The sequence below is a fragment of the Micromys minutus genome, assembly GCF_963924665.1.
Source record: "Micromys minutus genome assembly, chromosome: 3".
NCBI classification, from domain to species: Eukaryota; Metazoa; Chordata; class Mammalia; order Rodentia; family Muridae; genus Micromys; species Micromys minutus.
The window spans coordinates 81,318,157-81,341,517 of record NC_137972.1 but is presented as its reverse complement, the minus strand read 5'-3'; the positions used below and the strand labels follow the sequence as shown (position 1 = coordinate 81,341,517).

The 23,361-nt window shown below is 44.4% G+C and overlaps 2 protein-coding genes across 2 annotated transcripts in view; both read left to right on the top strand.

The window, feature by feature from the left end:
* Window positions 1-14,973, top strand: part of CPEB1 (cytoplasmic polyadenylation element binding protein 1) — a 93,232-nt gene extending 78,259 nt beyond the window's left edge. Inside the window, exons 4-12 of the mRNA XM_080914075.1 lie at window positions 1,767-1,990; window positions 3,514-3,766; window positions 6,016-6,129; window positions 6,429-6,518; window positions 7,446-7,582; window positions 10,930-11,128; window positions 12,449-12,543; window positions 13,050-13,130; window positions 13,675-14,973. Coding sequence (XP_080770201.1) covers window positions 1,767-1,990; window positions 3,514-3,766; window positions 6,016-6,129; window positions 6,429-6,518; window positions 7,446-7,582; window positions 10,930-11,128; window positions 12,449-12,543; window positions 13,050-13,130; window positions 13,675-13,773 — 1,292 coding nt within the window. The 3' untranslated portion in view covers window positions 13,774-14,973. The remainder of the gene's footprint in view (window positions 1-1,766; window positions 1,991-3,513; window positions 3,767-6,015; window positions 6,130-6,428; window positions 6,519-7,445; window positions 7,583-10,929; window positions 11,129-12,448; window positions 12,544-13,049; window positions 13,131-13,674) is intronic.
* A 2,262-nt stretch (window positions 14,974-17,235) lies between these two features.
* Window positions 17,236-19,757, top strand: RPS17 (ribosomal protein S17). Its single transcript, XM_080914895.1, has 5 exons — window positions 17,236-17,270; window positions 17,488-17,639; window positions 18,079-18,184; window positions 18,693-18,758; window positions 19,634-19,757. The coding sequence occupies exons 1-5, from the start codon at window positions 17,268-17,270 to the stop codon at window positions 19,712-19,714; spliced, it is 408 nt and encodes a 135-aa protein (XP_080771021.1). The 5' UTR covers window positions 17,236-17,267; the 3' UTR covers window positions 19,715-19,757.
* The last annotated feature ends 3,604 nt before the right edge of the window (window positions 19,758-23,361 follow it).

Genomic DNA, 23,361 nt, shown 5'->3' with positions numbered 1-23,361 from the left:
TGATTAAGATATAAAGGGACTGAACTTGTCATGATGATGGGATTGGCATTTTTTAATTTAAGTATTTTTTGCCGCTATAGAATAATAATTGGATAAACACATCCACAATGTTGCCTGAATTTAGGAAATTAAAGACTAAAAATACACACATGTATTGTGTCTTTATCTGGGAGGGGGCCATATGCCTGAGGATAATGGTATGGCCTCATGAATGGCAGTTAGTCTGGTATCCCAAGTGATGCCTTGACTTTGATTCCAGACTTGGAGAAGTTTATTCTTGTGCTTGGACATCTGGGAAGAAACCAGCTCTGGTTGGCCTGTGTTTTCACTTAATTGGTAGTCAGGGCCAAAGTAGGGGACAGTTATATTCACTGTTTGTTGAATATTTGTGTTATTTGGGTTCATCTTGAGAGATGGATGGTACAGTGCTTTGAATGAGATGTTCCCCATAAACCTTTTTTAAATATACCCTATGTTGGCTTGGAGAGGATTAGAAGGTGTGCCCTTGCTGGAGGAAGTATGTCACTTGGGGGTGGGCTTTGAGGTTTCAGAGACTCAGTCTATTTAGCTCTCTATCTCTAGCTTGTAGTTTGAGCTCCTGACTGCTGCCTACTGCCTGCTCTGTCATCATGGACTCACTAAGATAGATGTTTTCTTTATTCTTCAGATGAATAAAATATCAGCTTCTATCTTAACATTAATCTATCCACACTTCATAGTAAAGCCCTTTTATTCTTTGTTTTTGTAAATGAAAGATACAGATCTCTCAGGTCCCTCAAGTCTTTCTTTCTCCTTTTTTCCTCCCTCCTCCCTCCTCCCTTTCTTTGTCTTCCTTTTTTTTTTTTTTTTTTTTTTTTTGAGACAGTATCCCACGGTCTCCTGGAAGGCAGAAGTCCTCTTGCCTTAGCCTTTCAAGTGGCTGGGGTTGCAGGAATGCCTACCGCATCTAGCTTTTATCCTTTTTGATGTTAGGTATTTGTTTATTATGAGTTGGGCATTTTTGCTGACCACTTTTCATCTGCTGTCTGATTATTGAACCTGGCTAGCAATGTTATAAAATAGTTGGTATTTCACTAAGGCCAGTGAGAAGAAAGAGGAGGCTCAAAAGACAATCCAGGTGAGCTTTTCAAAGTTTACAAACATCTGAAAGAGGTTTCATACCAGGTTTGCTTCCTCAGATAGTGAACTTTATGAGATTATTCTACTTCCATTCTGAATATTTGAAATTTGGGACTGCATAGAAAACTTGGGCATGCTAGAAGGTTTCAGAAGAGAACTTACTAAATGAGACATGTTTATGCTGTATTAGTCTGTGTGGTGTGTTACATGCAATTGTGTGTGTTAACAACATGTCACTAGAAAAGGGGGAATCTAGTAAATAAACTGAAAGCCAGGGAAGGAATATGGTTTTGACTTCCCAGTTGTACTGCAGGTGTACCCAGACGTTAATAGCAACTATAACCACAGTCCCCAGTGGCAAAGTCTCAGATGGTAGCACTTTTTCTTAAGCTGGGTGGCAGAGAACAGTTTTGCTGTTGCTTTAGTAGAAAGAGTTCTGATGTTCAGACATACTGTAACTTCTAGTGAGGACTGGGTGACCAGCTCTCCCAAACCATCATATTTATGTTCTGTGTTTCTGAAATGCTCTCAGAGGTTAAATCTGTCTTGGATGACTATGGGGAGAAAAAAGGGGGGTCTTATCTAGAAAGAAAATTAAAGAGGTTATGAGCATTCCTTTTCTTATCTATTATTTTTTGTCATCCTAGTATTAAGCATGCTCCAAAATCCACTGGGAAATGTCTTAGGAAAACCCCCCTTGAGCTTCCTGTCTCTGGATCCCCTTGGGTCTGACTTGGACAAGTTCCCAACACCCTCAGTTAGAGGATCTCGCCTGGACACCCGGCCTATCCTGGACTCCCGTTCTAGCAGCCCCTCTGACTCAGACACGAGTGGCTTCAGCTCTGGATCAGACCATCTCTCAGATTTGATTGTATGTAACATGCTCAGGAGTGGTGGGGGTTGGTGGAGGTGGAGTTATCTGTGTGTACTGGGAGAAAGATGCTATCTGTATTAGAGCTTGCAATGGGTACCTCAGAGTAGGATGCAGGCAAGAGAGATCAGCTACCTTTATATAGCTGTTCATCCTTAGCAAACTCAAAAACATTTTAATGTCCATGAGAAATATATTTTAGAACCCAGTATCTTTTACTTGTTACTCTAAGAGCTGGTAGAGAACAGTTGATTTCAAAGTAAATAAGAGCATCTTGTCAGTATTCTGTTTCTTGAAGTACATGAATGTTTTCCTTTTAGTCTTTAAAAATATTTATATACCTCTGTGTATAATGTCCCAAAGTGGCATTTTAATGAGTGACATTAATAAGTTGTAATTAGTTCCTAAGAATTTTGATCTAGATTTGACTCGAGCTCCTGTACTTTTTTGCACTGACCCATGCCAACTCACAGCCTGAAACTATCAATGTATATATCCTGATTTTACCCACAGCCAAGTGTAACGTGTAGGCTCCATGTTAGAGTTAGGAAACGGGCTAGGGTGGGTGGGAGGATGGTGTAAGTAGCATATGTAGGAGAGCGTACGCAGTACAGTTAGAGGGCAAAGGTGGTTACATACGAGTCCTGAAGGGAAAGAGGCACTGAGACAGTTTAAGGTACCACCTCAACTTTGCTTTTCAGTTACTAAATGCCGTGAGCTAAATGTTTAATTGAATGGGAGGGTTCGTTTCTCATCTTCTTATCTTCATGGCCACCCATTCATGACTTTTCGAATCCATCCTGTTGTCATCTTGCACCTGTCCTGGACTTTGAACTGGCATTAATTGGAATTCTTGTTGCCCGTACATTTGCCCTATGCAGACTAGTTTCTAGAATCAGGTCCTTTACTTCTCTGGACTTGAGGTTACACCCTGTGGGATAGGTTCACACGGTACTGGCTCCGTTTCATTACTTAGATAGAACTCACCTTGGAATTTTACCTCATGTCTGACAAATACACTCTCTCAGATCCACATCTAAGGATTAATTTGGAAGGAGACAAAGCAAACACAGAAAAAGAAATGAGACAGTCTTTGTATTTATAGAAAATATTCTTATCAATAAATGTTAATAATTTTGATGCTTAGAATTTCAAGCTTTAACACAAATATATAGTGTAACATATTCAAATACTTTTTTTTAATAGAACATAAGTGGTCAGAGGAAAAAAAAGTTGTTTAGCAATAGGTATCTGAATCCTTAGGATGTAACTGGTCTCCTAAATAAAATGTGATGAATTTATCAAAATTGTTATGAAAATTCTCTGGCAAGAAAAGAATGTCTATGTTGAGACACAGAGTTTAATTATATTATCTATAACTAATCTTAAAATTGAATAGCAAGACAGACTGAAATAAAATACATTAAATTATAAATTAAATATTTTTCATATTTCTGTTCTGTGATTATTACTTTATAACAAAACTGTCTTTTAAAACTTGTATCTTCTTTTTCCTCCTCTAGTCAAGCCTTCGCATTTCCCCTCCTCTGCCCTTTCTTTCTATGACGGGAAATGGCCCCAGAGACCCTCTAAAGATGGGAGTTGGGTCCCGAATGGACCAAGAACAAGCTGCTCTTGCTGCAGTTGCTCCCTCTCCAACCAGTGCTCCAAAGAGATGGCCAGGAACTTCTGTGTGGCCATCTTGGGACCTCCTCGGAACCCCTAAAGACCCATTCAGCATAGAGAGAGAAGCTAGACTCCACCGGCAGGCTGCAGGTGGGTGTTGTATAGCTGTGGCTATGTGTGAAGCCTGAGACCTCTCTCTAGAGACAGAACTGTGGTAAAGTTCCAAGTCTAAAAGCCATGTGTTCTGAAAGTAAAAGACAGCCTTGAGGTTGAGTTAAAAGGGGCGCTAGCCTGGTACACAGACTATGCCAAAGCAAAAGATGGCTGGCCCCACCACTTACTATGGGTGTCTGTAGAAAATGGCTGTGCACCACTCGTTTTTCATTGTTGTATGAGAAAGACAAAACCTTGAAAATGATGTCTATAGTTTTGTCTGCCTTGTTTCTAACTGAAAGTCATAGCAGTCAAAGTTAATTTTCTGACTTTTTGCCCTGAGATTTTTTTTTGATTGGTACATTCAGGGTAGGTAGTCTAGTTGTTAACTTATAAGGTATAGGATATCACCAAGTGTTCTGATTTCTTTGAAGTCCTTTTGTTCCTGTAGTTTTAAATAGTCTTAAGTGCTGTCTGGAGAGATGGCTTGGTGGTTAAGACCACTGGTTACTCTTCCAAAGGTCCTGGATTCGGTTCCTACCACCCATATGGCATGTTATGATTATCTGTAGCTCCAGTTCCAGGGGATCCAAACCCTCTCTGGCCTTTGCAGGCATCAGACATGCACACAGTGCACAGACATATAGGCAGGCAAGACACCTATATGCATAAAATAAAAATAAATCTTAAAAGTTGTTTCAATAGTCTTTCTTTCTGGATTTTGAGACAGGGTTTTTCTACATAGCCCAGACTGTCCTGGACTGCAGTGTAGACCAGGCTGGCCTTGAACTTAGAGATCCACCTGTCTCTGCCTCCTGAGTATTAGGATTAAAGTTATGTGCCACCATGTCCAGATGCATAGTCTAAAGTGTATGTTAAATCTGTTTTTTTAACATTACACCTGAGCTTGGAAGTAAATGAGCTACTTATATCATTAACTACTAATGTCTAAATTACTTTCCACCCAAGTCATGGTTCTGTAGTCTGGTACCTGACTGAACATTATTTCCCTGTTACATGTGTTTGCATAGAGCATGTATTATGTTGCCTATCTCATTCTCCCCTAATAGTGCAAACACCCTGTTCATCTAGTGATTCTGATAGCCCATGTTTGTGTTTACTGTATGGCCCCTGTTTGGGATGCTTTCTGGAGGCTACCTGTTTTTATGTGAGCTATTGCTATCAGTGACCAGTTTCTTGACACAGCAACACATTGGCCCTGTGTGTGTTTGGAAATACCCTAGTATCCATGATGGAATAATGTCTCATCTCCTCGGATGTCTTTCTCAGTGCTGAAAGAAAGGGTAATGTGTCAAGAAGTAACCAGTCGTCATCCAGGTCACCTTCCAGTGTGAAAGGTTTGAACTGACCTCTGAGAACAGACCTCTGGAAATTAGCAGGACAAGGCAGTGTGAAGAGAGTTCCAAGCATACACAGCAGAAAGGGCCTCTTGACATATTTGGGGTTGACAGAAGTAGGAAGCAGAGGGTTTGGGCAGAAACCCATCATACTGAACGGGCAGCAGGGAAATTCATTGCCTACTCAAGTGCTTGTGAGTTGGCTTGTGGGGCATGGAGATGTGCTTACAATTTTAAGTTGTGTTCCTACCGACAGTGTCATGACTTCTGCGTTTGATGAATTCAGAGACAGTAGAGCATCCCTTTAACTGAAGAAAGTCTACTAGGGTCAGAAACTTATAGGCCGTTGCATATTGTAATTGTTCCGTCCACTCCAAAATATTTCTAAATCTACTTACTACTATAAACAATAGCAAAATAAAATTGCTTTGTTGATAGTCGAAATAGCTTTAGTTATATTTTTTGTTTTTAATATTATTTATACATCATACATCTTTCTGCCTGCATGTAAGCCTGTGTGCCAGAAGAGGGCATCAGATCTCATTATAGATGGTTGTGAGCCATCATGTGGTTGCTGGGAATTTAACTCAGACTTCTAGAAGAGCAGACAGTGCTCTTAACCTCTGAGCCATCTCTCCAGCTCGATATTTTTTACCATATACATGTGGTATTCCTTTCGATTTTATTGGAGGCAAAGCTGATGAGGTAGGATTATCAAAGTTACCTTAAATATTTCAGGAGACATAAAGTGTTTTGTCGTCTTATCCTGGGAAGCCAGGTTGGAATTATGAACGTTTTTTATCTCCCCAACAAGTCCATTTCAGAGAAGGGTAGTGATTTTGCCTTGTTTTTGTTTTTTTTTTTTTTTCCCTTTGTCTCCTCCCAAAGCTGTGAATGAAGCTACGTGCACCTGGAGTGGCCAGCTGCCTCCCCGGAACTATAAGAACCCCATCTACTCATGCAAAGTGTTCCTAGGAGGTGTTCCTTGGGATATTACAGAAGGTGAGCTGCCTCTGAGATCTCTTTTGAGTTGAAGGTGGAGCATATCTTTCAAGAGTGTGAACCCTAGGCTCCAGTTTTGAGCCTGAACCTCTGCCTCGGCACAGGGTGTTACAGAAGCAGCTGAGAGAGAGCATTTCATAAGCTTTTGTGGAGCTGTATGTGTGCTTACACATGAGACCAGCAGTTGGTTCTGAGTTGTTTTTCAGGAGCAGTGAACCTTGGGAGGGGTACTGGTGAGCCTGTGTCTGTCTGTCCTGAGTTAGACTCTCTTGGTTTCTGTTGTTCTCCCATCTGTGCAGCTGGATTGGTTAACACCTTCCGTGTTTTTGGCTCTCTGAGTGTGGAGTGGCCTGGTAAGGATGGCAAGCACCCCCGGTGTCCTCCCAAAGGTAATATGCCTAAAGGTAATAAAGACATGGTAGGAATTTTTTTCCCCCCTCTCCCTCACATGTACTGCACCATGTGGTGCTGGGCTGTCACAGACGCATGCTGGTAAAGTAGGCACTCCAGGGTAAAGTCAACACACCCTCTCCTATTGCACACTCCTTTGTCCATCTGTCCAAACTTGCAGTGATATGGGGAGATGTCATCAGACCCTTTCCTGAGCACCTCCCTCTGAACCTAAACCTCACCTGTGCCTTCCTATTGAATAAGGTATTCACTTCAAGAGTGCTCTTTTTGCCTGCCTTTGCTGCTCCAGGGGTTGTTGTCTGACCCAGTTCTGAGATTCCCTTTGGAGTTGGCAGGAATGAGGACCAAGTATCTGATTCCTCACTGGTCTAAAATGAGATCTTGCCCTATAGAAAGAAGCAGGTGCTATTTTCACTCTGCCCCATCTTCACTGAATTTGAACCGGTGGTTTAATTAGGCTTTTAAAGAAATACCTGACAAACTGACCACAAACCTGCCATTTTTCCTGGCTCTGTTGACCTGGGCATACTCTCAGGTAGAGAGCATGGTCATAGATAGGGCCTTCTGTCCAAGCCTGACAGTACCTTCCCTTAGTGAATTTTGATGTAAACCTCTCTTTCTTAGCACAGTATGGGGCATAGTAAATGGTCTGACAAGCCTTTTCAGGAGTAGAACAATGTACCTTAGGGTAAGGGATTCAATTCAGTAGTGGAGTGCTTGCCTAGCATGCACAAGATTATGGGGTCAGTATTCAGCACCTACCCTTCCAAAAGGTGTCTTGCACTTGAGGCTTCCTCCCTTAGAAGAAACTCCCTGCTCAAAGCCTTGGCAATTCAGCCACACTAGAGGATGTTAAATTGCCACCTGGGGGATACTAAGACTTCTTTTTCTTTTGTTGAGTATAGGGTATGTGTATTTGGTGTTTGAACTAGAGAAGTCCGTCCGGGCCTTGCTTCAGGCTTGTTCTCATGACCCACTGAGCCCAGATGGCCTGAGCGAATATTATTTCAAGATGTCCAGCCGAAGGATGCGCTGCAAAGAGGTGAGTTCGCTTGGTAACCCTATATTAGTTACTTTCTGTTGCTGTGATAAAAGACCAGGACCAAGGTGACCTATAAAAGAGACATTGAATTTGGTTGTGGTTTCAGAAGGCTAGAGCTTATGACGTGGAGTGAAGGCATGGCAGCAGCAGCAACAGCAGAGAGGTCACATCTCTAAACCTCAAGCAGGAGGCAGAGAGCACATGGGGATAGAATAGCATGAGTATTTTTAAACCTCAAAGCCTGCTCCAGTGACCCCCACTTCCCACAAGACCACAGCTCCTAATTGTTCCCAAGTGATTCCATCAACTGAGGACTAAGCATTCAAACATTCTCACTGAAACCAACACAGTCACTGTGCTATAAAATACCATGACTTAAGGCAACTTACAAAAGGATTTATTTGGGAACAAGATAGCTGCAGGAACAAGATGCTAAGAGCTTAACATCCTTTACCATAAGCACAAAGCACAGAGAGCAAGTAGGAAGTGAAAGGAGGAGGGTTTTCATCTCAAAACAGTCTCAGAGTGACTCAGGTTCTCCAACAAGGCTATGCCACTAAAATTCTCCAACTGCACCACCTACTGGGGACAACATTCAGATACCCAAGCCTTTGGGAGACATTTCTCATTTGAACCACATTTTCCTTCTTTATTTGATGTTTGGCATATCATGGCACTAGATATTCTTGGCACCGGGGCACCAGTTCTTCCCGAGGCAAGAAGTCTGTTTGGTTGATTGTTTGGTTTTGTCCCATGGTAAATACATCCACTGTTTTCTGGATTGCATTTTTTAAGGCTGTTGAGTCCTGAGTTAAAAAGAGGAGAGGTATATGAATGTGCACACACAATCCTGGAACCAGTAGGGAGTCAAGCCTTTCCAGCCTTTTCTGTTCTTTTCTGATCTACACTTAAATCCCAAACCTCATCTTAGAGATGAAATTGAAAGCAGCAACTTTCTCTGCTTGTACTAAACTGATAAAAATCTAGATATTTCCCCCGACTTCTTAGACTGTGTTTCCTGACCCCATAATGTATGGTAGTAAGTAAATTCCCTCAGCATATGTCCAGCTGGGCCCACTTCACTCCCTCTCGGGCCTTTTTTACTTCCATAGCTCTGTCAAGATGATGCTTCTCTAAACATTCTTGGCAGAAGCCAGTGTGTCCTGGGTAGCATACTGATTTCACATTGGGGAACCTCAGTTGAAGATTCTTACCTCAGGCTTACTGAGTCATTTGTACAGAGTTTAGGAATCTCTTTTAATCAGGATGATGCTACTGGGTAGAGTTTTGAGAACCATTGTTTTGGGTTTAGAAATTGGTATACGTTTTTATTAGGACAATTCCAAAGAACATCATTTTTGTAACATAAAATTGTTGTTAAATTTTATTGCTCATCTATAAGACAGGAAGCCAAAAATATCTCTAATTAAAAAGATCAGACTTTCCAGGAGAGGGAAACATGAGTAGGCAAAGCACGCAGGATTTTTGGACTGTGGGATCACAGTCAGCTCCCATTGTGTTGTTATAAAGTCATTGCACATTTCCTCTAACCCAGCAGTGTGTAGCAGGCATGAAGGAAGCCCAGTGTAAACTCTGGTTTTGAGGGGATGACAGTTGTCAGTGTGGGGTCATTGGCCAGAACAAATGTATCTTGGGTGCAGAATGTCACTAGTTGAGGAGGCTCTGTGTGTGTGCACGCATGCACGCGCACTCGAGTGCTGTGGGGGGGGAAGTATGTTGGAAATGTCAGTTCTTTTGTGCAGTTTTACTGTGAACCTAAATCAACTCTTAGAAACTAAAGTCTGTTTATGTTTTTTGTTTTTTTTTTAAAGCTGTATCTTAAAGGGGAAAGTGCCTATTAGGATGGCCACATCACTTTTAAATAGTTTATTGACTAATCCGGCTCTTTGCTTTGTAGAAGCTCCTCCATGTTTCTCTCATTCAGGCAGCTCAGTGCAGCTAAGATTACATCATCTAATCTCTCCTCCCTTGTCCCCTGCTTTTACACATGAGGCTGGCATTGCTACAGAACAGCCAGCCTGCTCACACCCTGATCATACCTTCCCATCTCCTACCCCTTCTGAATCACCTCAGAGAATGAGTCTCTCTTATGCTCCAGCTGTCCCTGTCCTCTCACTTCTGTGACTGTGTGCCCCAACTCTGGTCTTCCATCATCAATATATTTGACTCCCTCCTGTCATCTTTTCTATCTCAGATAATTAATTCATTTTGTGGTTCTAATGTTGTTAGACCCAGATTCACCTGTCTAACTTGTCCTCCCTAGACCTTCTATTCTTTTTATATCCTGTAATTATAGATTGCCTATGTGCAAACTAGCCTTTTTCTTGAATCTGTATGGCTGTTGGCTTCCCCGTGAACCTTCTCTACCAGGTTTTTCAGACCTCAGGCCCTTGTAGTCTTCCTCCTTGCTTTTCACTCAGGAAGTCTGACCTCTGCAGATTTCCATTGAAGAATATCTTTACTTGTGACCTGTGACCATTGCCACCAACCGTGTTCAGATCTTTTTAATTGTTTTTACCTCTTGCTGTTTACCTCAGTTCTCGTCCTGCTTCAAAGCAGTTAAAGAAGATCTATCTAATTTTACATAAGTGGTTACTAGCATCTGTAAACCTAGTTGATTGTAAAGCCCTTTTCCTGCTATACGAGGCTTGATTCTGGAGTCAAAGACTCAGAGGACAGATGTCAGCACTTAACCCTGGTGTTAGTGAAATTTTTAACACTTCAGATCTTTGTGTGTGGCCACAAAGAGACAGAGACACACAGAGAAACAGGGAGAGGGAGGGAGAGAGAAAGAGAAAAGCAAAGACAGATAAGACAGAGACATACAGACACACAGAGACACAGAGAGATACAGACGCACACAAAGGGCGGGGAGATGCTCTCACTATTGCTGGCACAAAGCCCTCTAGTACTTGGTTGAGACCATTAACCATCTCAGTGATATCATAAGCATTTCCATCTTTCTGTCCTTTGTGCTTCTAACTTTTACATGTTCTGTGAGTTCTCCTGTTACAAGGACTCTTGTTTTCTTTCTTGAAACTTGTGCTCTGTTAGTTCCTGAGGCCCTTGTCAGGGTCCTGGGCCTGTCAGTTTGGTCCTTCTTGATTACTCTGCAGAATGAGCAAATTCTGTTGTTTTTGCTTTTATCATTATGAACAAAGGAAATCCAACTTGTGTTGGGAAAAGCCTGTGTGCTTCAGATGGGTGACAGTGCCCTTTCACCCTTGTGTAGTCACAGCAGCTGCAGCTGTAGTATCCAGAGCATGTACCCTACTGAACAGGTCTCTCTGAAGATGCCAGCTGATAAACCTTTGGGGGGTTTTCAGGTACAGGTAATCCCTTGGGTCTTGGCTGACAGCAACTTTGTCTGGAGCCCATCTCAGAGGCTGGATCCCAGCAGGACGGTGTTTGTTGGTGCCTTGCACGGGATGCTCAATGCTGAGGCTCTGGCTGCCATCTTGAATGACCTATTTGGTGGAGTGGTGTATGCTGGGATTGACACAGATAAGCACAAGTACCCCATTGGTGAGTGTCCTACTTCTGTGTGGGAAGGCTTGGTGCCCCTGGGAGTAGATTAAGATGGTAATGCGTACCCTTGGGAGTGTGGAGAGACCTGACCCAGGTTTGCAGATCATCTTTTCCTCCAGAAGTTAACCGTACTGGCACATCTGCATCTTGCTTCTGCTACTATCTCGCCCACTGGGGAAAAGGGTAATTGTAGCACTATAATAATATTGGTGAAAAGGAGGAAAGAAGTTTGTTGGAAATTCAGAGTACACAGCCAAACTAGTTTTGGACAAACTGCATTTAAAGACTACATTTTACTGAGAACGTTCCTTCATTAAAAGTTCTTCCCAGGCATAGTGGCACATGCCTGTAGTCCCAGTACTTGGGAGATAAAGGCAGGTGGATCTCTTGAGTTCAAAAGCACCAGGACTACATATTGAGATTTTATCAGGAAAGAAGGGAAGTGGGAACAAGAAAAAAGGAGGGAAGTTTTTTTTTTTTTTTTTTTTTTTTTTACATCTTTGATGTTGTCTAGAGTCAAACGAGGTCAGGTACTTTCTGGATAATTTTTTTTTAATGGCATATCCATTGAGATGTTCTATCTTAGTGTCTGTGTCTGATCAGCCTTCCTGAGAAAAGAGGTTAGTTTTTACAGAGTGCAATGATCTCAGTGATTGTGCTTAGAAGTGAGCTGGGCTCTGATCAGGTCGTGTAGAGTTAGGCACCTTCCCAGATGCCTGGCGTACCTACACGCAGTGAATCTGGTCAGGGGGGAGAGCTCTGTGCCTGTCGGTGCCATGCTGCAGATGGAGAACCAGGGCTTGAGAGGCTGTAGAGCAGGGGCCGCACTTGGCAGGGCAGGGATTCTCTTAGTCCTCCTGCTAGTTTCTAGCTCTCTACGGTGCCTCTGTGCACGGCAAGGCTTGACTGCTGTTCTGCCCTTGGGAAAACAGTTCAGTCTGCAGAGGTTCCGCCCAGGAGCCCTTATCCCTTCTCTGTGCACCTACCTGCCCTGGAGGGGGAGCCCTTCCCTTCCCCCCTTACCTAATGGTTTATATCAACGTGTCTTAGGACCTATACTGTCCAGCGTGAGAGCTGTTAAAGTACTTGAAATGCAGCTTCTCCTGCGTGTTAAAATAACTTGAACATTTAGGTAAAATATATACAAAAATTCCACTGCTTTTGATTTTGTCGTAACAACCACTAAATTAAAAATTACATAAATACTTTCCTTTATGTCAGAAAACAGTTGTGTAGAAACAATGTTTCTTGAATGAATGTTGAAGAGAATTTAAGAAAATTTGAGCAGAAGGTATAAGCTTGTGCCTGTTTTCCTAGGGTCTGGTCGTGTTACTTTCAATAACCAACGTAGTTACCTGAAAGCAGTCACTGCTGCTTTTGTGGAGATCAAAACCACCAAGTTTACCAAGAAGGTGAGTGTGTGGTTAGTGTCCTTATTTTGAGACTCAGATCAATTATAAAACTGTAGCTCCAAGATTGGAGAAGTGAGCCCAACTGCAGAGCTCGGGAACTGAGGTGGGATTTTGTCTCTGGGGTCTCAGACTGGAAGCTTCTTGTGTGCATGTGAGTGTAGGTGGGGAAAAGTGTCCTCATTTTGCTATTTGTCTGAAACTGTTGAGTAGCAACTTAATCAACCCTCTTACCTGAATCCTTTGAACACTTAACTGCTGCTAATTGATACAGAACTAGGGTTCATTTTTCCTGAAAGAGCAGGCAGTACTGTGGTTGTCCAAATGCTACAAGCAACCACCTGTCTCTATGATATGTCTATCATCTAGGATCTATATATTCGGCTCTTGCCTACAATTCTGTGTAGCCTCCTTAAGAACAAACATCCTACATTCCTGCATATGCAATAATAGTAACTACAGTTCCTCTGACCCATAGAGCCATTTTATCTTCTGTTTCTGTTCCTCAGGTTCAGATTGACCCCTATCTAGAAGATTCCCTGTGTCTTATCTGCAGTTCACAGCCTGGTCCTTTCTTCTGCCGAGACCAGGTAAGTCCTCTGGGCACTGTGGATGCCTATGCAGTCCCACCACATTTAAACTGTATTAAGGCACATTCCAGACACAAGAAGTAGAGTTCTGAGGTCACTTACTTCTGAGAGCACCCTGTACATAGACTGATTCACAAGGCATTAAAGGTACTAGTGAGAGTTTTGGCCCTTCCCCTCCTGGGCTGCTGCTGTACAATATGGCACTGGTAATGGTGGGTACTTTATGTCTCCTAATACTTTAATCTGTAACCAGTTCTTCAATATTCTCTCATGTTGGTAGCCAGGAGTTTGAACGGTTGTATAGAAGAGAAGGTTGGAAACTAGGGAAGCACATGGTCTCATGGGCACACCAGAAGCCTAAGATGTTTGCATAAGAGTACCCATAGAAACAGCCACAATGCCTTTGGTCAGCCAAAGCTGTTTGGGTGAGAGGGTTAGCAGGAAGTCTCTTTTCCAGCCCCCACAGAAGCCAGGGGTTTGATTTCCTCTTAAAGTGGAACCTTTATATCTAGTGCTGGCACACTTCTCTCTGTTCCCTAACTAGGTCTGCTTCAAGTACTTTTGCCGAAGCTGCTGGCACTGGCGACACAGCATGGAAGGCCTACGCCACCACAGCCCCCTAATGAGGAACCAGAAGAACTGAATTTCCCCTAGAGAAGCTGGCCTTGCCCAGGGGCCTGTGGCACGAAAGGCTGGCAAGTCAGGCAGCAGCCTGTCCCTGCACAGGCGCCTATGGAGCTAGCTTTCCTCAGACTAGGGAGAATTGTAGTCACCTTTGTACTTGCTAATCTGTCTTTGTTTCTGCACTGATTAACGCACAATGAGTTCTGTCAGGTTTTGTTTTCCGTGGGGTGTGCCAGAGCAAGGACCCTCAGGCTCACCCTCAAGCAACTGTAGTTTTCCCAGATTCTAGTTCCTCATTTTGCAGATGAAAAGAAAACAACAACAAAAAACTATGTGTCCAGAAGGTATTGACACAGATGCCTACACTTAGGTTTATTTATTAAAGCGCTTTTTACATTCCTTGCAATACTGATGGTGGTGATGCGCAGGTCTCATTGGTTCATTCTTGCAGTTGCCATACAGTGCCTTTCCATTTATTTAACCCCCACCTGAACGGCATAAATTGAGTGTTCAGCTGGTGTTTTTTACTGTAACAAACAAAGGAGACTTTGCTCTTCATTTAAACCAAATCATATTTCATAGTTTACGCTCGAGGGTTTTTACTGGTTCCTTTTTACACTCCTTAAAACAGTTTTTAAGTCGTTTGAAACAATAGATTTTTTTTCCTTTCTTGGCAGCTTTTAACATTATAGCAAAATTTGTGTCTGGGGGACTGCTGGTCACAGTTGCAAATCAAAGCATTTGTAACCAAGAGAAAAATTATTTTATTTAAAACTGGATGGAGGAAAAATTAGGTCTGAGCAGCTGCTGTATATAGTTTTAATGGTTTGTCGCACCTTATGTTGCACTTACGTTGGGGGAGGGTTGATAGAAGTTTTTAATCACAGTCACAGGATTTTTTCTTTTGTAACTGAGCTTAAAAATTAAAAAAAAAAAAAAGGGCTGCTTTTTGGTGGGGGCAGTTGAAGGCTCACAGGAGCCCTTTCTCTTAGAGGGGCAAGTACCCTTCCTTACAACTTTATTTGAAGAATGTATGAATCAACAGTTACAGTTGACAAAAAATGCTACTGGAATTGAAAACTTGACTCTTTTCTTTTTAATTTAATTACTACTTGCCCCTCTTAGGGAAGCTGTGTGCCAAAGAACCAGTGTCATAACCCGCCCCCCCTGCTGAGCTGATGTTGCATTGTTGCATATCCCAGCTACTCTTTGGGTTTTGTGAAGCTGTGTGTGAAGTCTCTACCTCATTGTTGTATATGCAGGCAAGACTGCACTCTCCTACAGATGTGTGGAGTAAGCTGTGGTGTACTTACTTTTTTTGGCACATAATAAACACGTTGCAGCAGAATTGTGGTTTTTTTTTTCTCTGTGTCTGGGGTGTTGGGATTCTGTAAGCCCCACCGCACAGTTACCTGGCAATAGCTAGGTATGCTCCACCCCAGTTACCTGACACTATAAAGGGGGGCTGCTCGCCCTCCTCCCTCTTTCTTTGTTCTCTCTTGCTCTTCCCACCCCCACCCAACATGCTCATGGCCAGCCTCTGCTTCTCTACTCCTCTCTCTGTCTCTACTACCCTCTTACCTCCCCTCCCTATGCCCTGAACAAACTCTATTCTGTTCCTTTGAGGGGGGTTTCCGGGTTCCCCTTGCCCCCACACCTTGCCATACCTCCATGAAGCATCCTCCCCTCCATCTTTTTTCTAACATGGGGTATATGGTAGCAAGCAGGGAAGAAGATCCAGAGACAAATCCTCTGTGGATTCTCACCGATGGGATACCAGTCCAGATGGATGGTAGGCAGATGTGGAGATCTACTCCTCCTGTGGAACTTTTACATCCTGGTCAGCCACTCTGGAGTATCCAGTGCCTGCGTGATTACAGTCTGAAATAAGAGACCTATACCTTTCACTTCCTTGGCTCCTTGAGGCCTCCAGATACAACCCCAAGAATACCGGAGACACAACTGCCAAGATGTCAGGAGCCACTTGTTGGCTGCTTTCCTGTGAGCCCTGACATGTCCCTCCTTCCTCTTGGACTCACTTGTACAATGTAATTCCTTTCTGAGTACTTACTACTTTGCTTTTTTGATTCAGGGTCTGTCTTTGTGGCCTTGTCCTAGAACTCTTTATGTAAACCAGCTTGGCCTCAAACTCAGGAAATCTGCCTGTTAGGCAGGCATCCCAAGTGCACCAGCATATCAGCAGCAGTAGTTTCTTGACAGCCCTTACAACACTAGTTTTTCTTACAGGCTCCATGGCTTTATGACAGGTCTGATGGTTTTTCAAGTAGAGAAGTTTTAAGTCAGCCTGCTGAACTGATCCTTTAGGAAACTAGTCTGAGGGGGAGAGGTGACCTCTAGGTACTAAAGCATCCTTGTATGGTGCAAAAACTCACTACTAATCAGAATACACGAGTTCTCTTCCTGCAAAACTGTAAGGTCTAGTCTTCCACCTGGAGCCTGGCCTTCACTTCATTGGAAATTCACTGGTAAAGTAAGCTGCAACCACCAGGGGTTATTGACCCTTTGATCTCTTAAGTCTTCTTCCCATTCCATAGACAAGGACATTTTCTTTTCCTCCCTCCAAGAGCTACTTTTAGAGTAAGGGCGTTCTGCTCTTCATCGGTTCAAAACCTGACCAGAGTGACTGAGATAAAGGATAAGGCACAGCCTTGGCCCCTTGATACATGCACTGTGGCCAGCACAGTCTCCTTAGGTTTGAGCTCAGGAACCTGTCCCAGGAAACAGCTGAAGGGAAGGCCCTCCTCCCTGGACAGATGAGGCCATTGGACTATAGCCCAAGAGCCTGCTTTGAATTGGGTATGGCAGAACAACCGGAAGAAGCGGAAGGTTGGAGATAGTGCCTTCACTGGTTGGGAGCAGTATAGTTAACGGAGATCTAAATTTGTTGATATAAATGTTTGAGAGCTCTCTGTGACAGCCGCTGTTTTAGGCACTCCTGTTTAGCTCATCCTTGATTGAGAAAAGAGAAAAGTAAAATGTGCTAGGACACTTAAGAGCAGCTCTCATGGAATACTTTGCTGGGATGTGAAGAAAAGCCACTCTGGTAAGGTGGTGTTTGCTGTAACACCGGAAAATGAGAGGAACCTGTCCAATTAGGTTAGACCCTACCTAGCTCTGATTAGAGCCGCGCGCGGGGTGGAGATCGGGGATGACTCCCTCTACTACTACACCTTTCATAGCTCGGACCTCCTATCTGCCTCATCTCAGGGCCTCAAGGTACCTCCTAAATTAAAGCACCCTGAACGTTTAAGAGAAGCCTACCTGGCACGGAACTATTTGGGGCGGAAACCAAGAAGGCAGAACTACTGGCGTGCGCAAGCCCAGACTTTCGCCCCGCCCACAGCCAGGCACTGCCACTCCACTCCGCCAGGGGCCGCTGTGGCACTCTCGCGAGCTTCGCGCCGCCATAGCCGGGCGGAAGTGGCTTTCTGGCCTGCGCTTTATAGGCCTCTCTTGTGCTTCCTGTTTCCTCTTTTACCGAGACCCGTCAACATGGTAGGTGTTTAGCTCTGCGGGCTCTGTCCTTTTCAATCCGCGCCCATCCTCCGCTTGGCGCGGCCTCAAGGCCGCAGCGAGAGGCCGTAGGCCGGGCCGGCGCGGTGTCTGTCGGCCTGGTGCGCTTCTGCATAAAGTTCTGCGCGTACAGACCCTCCGGGAGCTCCGTCCATGGGAGGCGCGGGAGCCCCACTGACTTTGCCCTCTCCACCTCCAGGGCCGCGTTCGCACCAAGACTGTGAAGAAGGCGGCCCGGGTCATCATCGAGAAGTACTACACACGCCTGGGCAATGACTTCCACACCAACAAGCGCGTGTGCGAGGAAATCGCCATCATCCCCAGCAAAAAACTTCGGAACAAGATAGCCGGGTGAGTGGAGGCCTCGCGGCTGCCTGCGGAAACTGTCCCGCCGGAAGAGCCTGCCCTGGCCGGTTCCTCTGCTCGGTTACCCCAAAAGAAGAGCTGGAGGTGTGCGTTGTTCACAGCGGCCCTTAGCCGAGATGATCTTAGGGTTCTTTCTGGTACCTGAAGGCCGACTTCGGCCTCCAAACCTTATTGCTGGGGTATCTGCTTTCAGCGTTTTATCACTATGGCCATGTTGCACGAAAAATTAGTACTATGTCCATACGACAGACCGGTACAAGTGCTAAAGAGGTTGGGGGAAGGTTGGTGTTTACGGAGTGAGGAATGTAGGGGTGTCTGGGCGGTGTTGTGTGTGCCGTATAGGAGTAGAAACAGCCGGTTTTGTAGCCACACGCTACAGGTAGCAGGCGGGAAGTGGTCACTTTTTCCTGGCTTGTGCTTGTAGCTATGTGACGCATCTGATGAAGCGCATTCAGAGAGGTCCTGTGAGAGGTATCTCTATCAAGCTGCAGGAAGAGGAGAGAGAGAGGAGAGACAACTACGTTCCTGAGGTAAACTTTGTGGGTCTTTCTCTGTACCTCTTATCACCTGCTTAGGTGGTAAGGGGTTCACTTGGGAATTCAGCTGGGTGTGAGGTAGGTCATCGATCAAAGATCTGCCTTCTGACTGCTGGGATTAAAGGCGTGGGCCACCGCACCCACCTGAGGGTGCCTGTGAGCAGCCTACCTACTGGCCGGCGTCTAAATTCAGTTTGCTTTTCCACACGGGAGCCTAGTGGGGGTGCCTCCCAACTTTGTTAGCTTGACAAGTGTGAACCCTGCCTTAAGGCTTTCTGGATGCATGCTAGATTCTGACAGAAGGATGAAGGAAGGCCCCTGGGCTGTGGTGGTGCACATCTTAACTCAGCATTCGGGAGGCAGATCTCTGAGCTTGAGGCCAGCCTGGTCTACATAGTGAGTTCCAGGTCAGCCAAGGTTCTGTGGAGAAACTAGTCTTGAGTGGGAACAGAGGAGGTGAAAGATAACACATTCATAATTTGGACTTGATTCTTTCTCTTAGGTCTCGGCCCTAGATCAGGAGATCATTGAGGTAGATCCTGACACCAAGGAAATGCTGAAGCTTCTGGTGAGTGGCTGACATCTTGTAAGGCTGGTCTCTAAATGGCTGTGGCTGCTTGTGTTGGAGCTTTCATGAGATAGGACAGGAGTGTGGGATATACTGAGCTCTTCGTGCTTTCCTTGTTCTGGAGCTGGCTCCTAAATTGTGGTACCTCCACCCTCCACTTCAGCTCTGGTTTTGACACCAGCTTTTCTTGGAAGCTGTCTTCTAACTAGAAAGGATCCCTGGTCGAATCTCTAGAATAGTCGGGTAGTCATGGTTCAGGCATCTTCAGTGTGGCTTGTATTAGCTAAAAGAACTGAGTGTGGAGGTGAGATAGGCTCAGAATCCAGAATGCTGTTTGATTCTGAGCAGCGTGAGGCATTAGAAAATAGTAAACTGCTCTCCCCACACATCTACACTGGCTTTAGTGGAGCAGTGGCTGAAGCGGGGCCTTGTTTCTGAAACCATTTGGCTTCAGGGCATGGTGGGCTCCCAGGTGCTCAGTGTCCTTGAGGGCAGGCCTGATCTCCACTCCTTAGTGTCTGGAACATTTGGTTCCCTCTCTGGCGTTGGTTGAGGCTGGGGAGTGTTTTGGGGGCTCTGCCTGTAAGCCCCTTGACCATGGTGTGCAGTGTGACCAGTATGGCTTTTGTAAGTTTGTGCAAAGAAAATGCTAGTAGAGGCTGGTAGCAGTGGTGAGAGTGTTGGGTCCTTAGATGTAGAGGGCAGGCGTGGGTTTTGTGGGGTTTATGGGTTTGCAGTGTGGGCCAGTGGTGTGTCCTGGCTGGGGATACCTGCTTGAAGGAGCCTGGCAGGATGGATACATTTTGAGGGGTGTGTGTGTTGAAAAGTTCCTGGGGGTGGAAAGCGTGCCCACTCACCTGTGTCTTGTTTTGCAGGACTTCGGCAGTCTCTCTAACCTCCAGGTCACTCAGCCTACAGTTGGGATGAATTTCAAAACACCACGTGGAGCTGTTTAATCTGTGATGCCATATTTTCAATAAACCTGAAAACAAGTTTGTCTGTATTCTTGCTGTTACAGTCAGGGTGGTGGCTGGAGAAGTAACAGACCTAGTGTAGGATCTCCCCAGACATGGTGGGAAGCTGTTTTTTGCTATCAGTTCCCTTCAGTCTGTTGGATAAGTAGGGTTTCTTGGGTAGGGGCTTTGCGTTTCCTGCCTGAACACCACACGTGGTGCTATTGAACACTTTCAATTTGATGGGTTTTTAAATGTTTACTCTGAGCCCTAGAATTGAAAACTAACCTTTGTAATTATGAGTATTTGAGGCTAGCCTGTGCCTCATGAACATTTTTTTGCCTTCCATGACATCTGTTCATAACTCCTACTAGAGCATTCTACAAGAGGTGCTTTTGCCCTCAAATTAGCAGCTGTTAGGAAGACCCAGCAAGCCTGGGGGAGGTGTTTTCCCTGGCCCCTGGGGAGTTGGCATCCACAGGTGTTCAGCAGGTAGCAGCTATGCTGATCTGGTCTACATGGGGCTGCTTGCTCCTGGATGCTCTTAAAGGGAACACTTGGCATAAACTGGAGTCAAACCTGGTGAGCCTTGACTTACTATGGAAGCTGGTATTTCTGTGTTGCCTGGATCAGCTGATAAGAAAGCCCTGTATCTTTTATATCTGATTTCCCCCACCATGCCCCATTACTTATTGGTGAACTGGCTGGTTGTGTGTGAGCTAAGAATGGCTTTCAGTAGATGTTTAATTTCTGCGCTAGGGGAAGACAAGTTGGATCTGAGTTTGAGGACATACTGTGTTCTTGGACAGCAGTGTTGGAACAAATGTGTACGGATGAAACTGTGTCTTACGGAAAGGTGAAGTCCACTATGTCTCCAAGGCTGGAAGTTAATCCCCTCTATAACCAACACAAATCATGCAAATCTACCCAAGGCAGCATTTGTGTTGAAACTACAATGATAGGCTCTTCTATTGTTCCCAGGCTGGTCTCAGACTTTTGGATCCATCTGCCCCCTAAGTGCTGACATTAAATGTAGGTCTTGGCCACTATCACCCAGGACATTTTTTCAATTGAGACTCTGCCCTCAGGTGACTTTGTGTCAAGATGATATAAAACTGGCCGATATATGGACGCTATGTTTTGATTTTCTTTCCACCACCATTTTGTAAATTTCACAAATCCCAACACCCATACAATCTCCAGTTCCAGGGGATCTGAGGTCTCTTCCTGGCTTCCGTTGGCTGCGCATGTGCATAGACATAAATTGCAGAACACAATCTAAAGAATGGAACTTTCCTGATTTTATTGGATATATTTACATTTTGAATAGATTTGCTAGATTCCCCTCCATATCCTCTATCCCATCGCCCCCCCCCCCATGAGGGTTTTCACCTGCCACCTCCCATCCTGACATTCCCCGTACACTGCAGCATTAAGCCTTGGTAGGGCCAAGGGCTTCTCCCATTGATGCCCAACAAGGCCATCCTCTGCTACACATGGTAGCTGGAGCCATGGGTCTATGTGTACTCTGGATAGTGGGATAATCCCTGGGAGCTCTGGTTGGTTGATATTACAAAACCCTTCAGTTCTTTTAACTCCTCCATTAAGGACCCTGTTCACAGTTCTGTGGTTGGCTTCAAGCATCTTGGCTCTATTTCTCAAGCTCTAGCAGAGTCTCGGGAGACAGCTATATTAGGCTCCTGTTAGCAGGCACTTCTTGGCCTCAGCAAGAATGTCTAGGTTTGGTGGCTAAATATGGGCTGGATCCCCCAGGTGGGGCAGTCTCTGGATGGCCTTGCCTTCTGTCTCTGATCCAAGCTTTGTCTCCATATTTCCTCCTGAGAATATTTTGTTCGCACTTCTAAAGAGGACTGAAGCATCTGCACTTTGGTCACCCTTTTTGAGCTTCATGTGATCTGTGAATTGTATCTTGGGTATTCCTAGCTTTGGGGCTAATATCCACATATCAGTGAGTGCATACCCTGGGTGTATTTTTGTGATTGGGTTACCTCACTCAGGGTGATATTTTCTAGATCCACCCATTTGCCTAAGAATTTCACTAACTCATTTTTAATAGCCAAGTAGTATTCCATTGTGTAAATGTGCCACAATTTCTGTATCCATTTCTTCACTGAAGGACATCTTTGGTTCTTTCCAGCTTCTGGCTATTATAAATAAGGTTATGAACATAGTGGAGCATGTGACCTTGTTATATGTTGGAGCATCTTTTGGGTATATGCTCAGGAGTAGTATAGCTGGGTCTTCAGGTAGTACTATGTCTTTTTTTTTTTTTTTTTTTTTTTTTTGAGAAACTGCCAAACTGATTTCCAGAGTGGTTGTACCAGTTTACAACCCCACCAACAGTGGAGAAGTGTCCCCTTTCTCCACTTTCTTGGCAGCATCTGCTGTTACCTGAGTTTTTGATCTTAGTCATTCTGACTGGTATGAGGTGGAATCTCAGGGTGGTTTTGATTTGCATTTTTCTGATGACTGAAATGTTGAACATTTCTTTAGGTGCTTCTCAGCCATTCTGTATTCCTCAGTTGAGGATTCTTTGTTTAGCTCTGTACCCCATTTTTAAAATAGGGTTATTTGATTTTCTGGAGTCTAAACTTCCTGAGTTCTTTGTATATATTGGATACTAGCCCTCTATTAGATGTAGGATTGGTAAGGATCTGTTCCCAACAGGTTGCCATTTTTTTCCTCTTGATAGTGTCCTTAGCCTTACAGAAACTGTAATTTCAAGAGGTACCATTTGTCAATTCTTGATCTTAGAGCATAAGCCATTGGTGTTCTGTTCAGGAAAATTTCCCTAGTACCAATGTGTTCAAGGCTTCCCCCCTCCACTTTCTCTTCTATTAGCTTGAGTGTATCTGGTTTTATGTGGAGATCTGTGATCCACGTGGACTTGAGCTTTGTACAGGGAGATAAGTATGGATCAATTTTCATTCTTCTACATGTTGGCCACCAGTTGGACCAGCATTAGTTGAAAATGCTATGGAAAAGACGACTTCTAAATGCTTGACTTTTAACAAAAGTTGAGTCGCTCTATCATGATTTGCCTAAATTAGCTCCATATGGTAGACGGTTGAGTCGGCTCCTCCGATATGCTGTTACACTTACTTGGGTGGTTGGGTTTTAACAGGTCTCACTGGGTAGCCTTGGTTGGCCTCATACTCCAGAGCACTGCCTGCCTCTGCCTCCCGTGTGCTGACTAAAGGTGTGTACCCCCACACTTGGCTTATTTCTGTTTTATACATGTGTGTAGGCTCTATTTGACATTAAAGGCATTGTGCAGGCTAGTGTTAAGTCAGCTTGATGCAACCTAGAGCAGTGGGTGTCAACCTTCCTAAAACTGCCACCCTCAGGCTGTGGTGACATCAACCATAAAATTATTTTCATTGCTACTTCATAACTAAATTTTGCTACTGTTGAATCATACATTTCTGATACCCCTATGAAAAGGCTGTTGATCCAATGGGGTCACAACCCTCAGGTTGAAAACCATTGAGCCAGAATTATAGGAAAGGAGCCTCAGCTGAGAAAATGCCTTCATAAGATCTGGCTATAGGCAAGCTTGTAGGGCATTTTCTTAATTAGTGGGGGAGGGGGTCCATTGTGGGTGGTGCCCTCCTGAGCTGATGGTCCTG

Bases quoted from the DNA above. Each gene is read 5' to 3' on its own strand.
- RPS17 (XM_080914895.1), top strand. The intron at 17,640-18,078 runs GTGAGTGGAGGC...TTGTGCTTGTAG, and splicing joins CTTCGGAACAAGATAGCCGG to CTATGTGACGCATCTGATGA. The intron at 18,185-18,692 runs GTAAACTTTGTG...TCTTTCTCTTAG, and splicing joins GAGACAACTACGTTCCTGAG to GTCTCGGCCCTAGATCAGGA.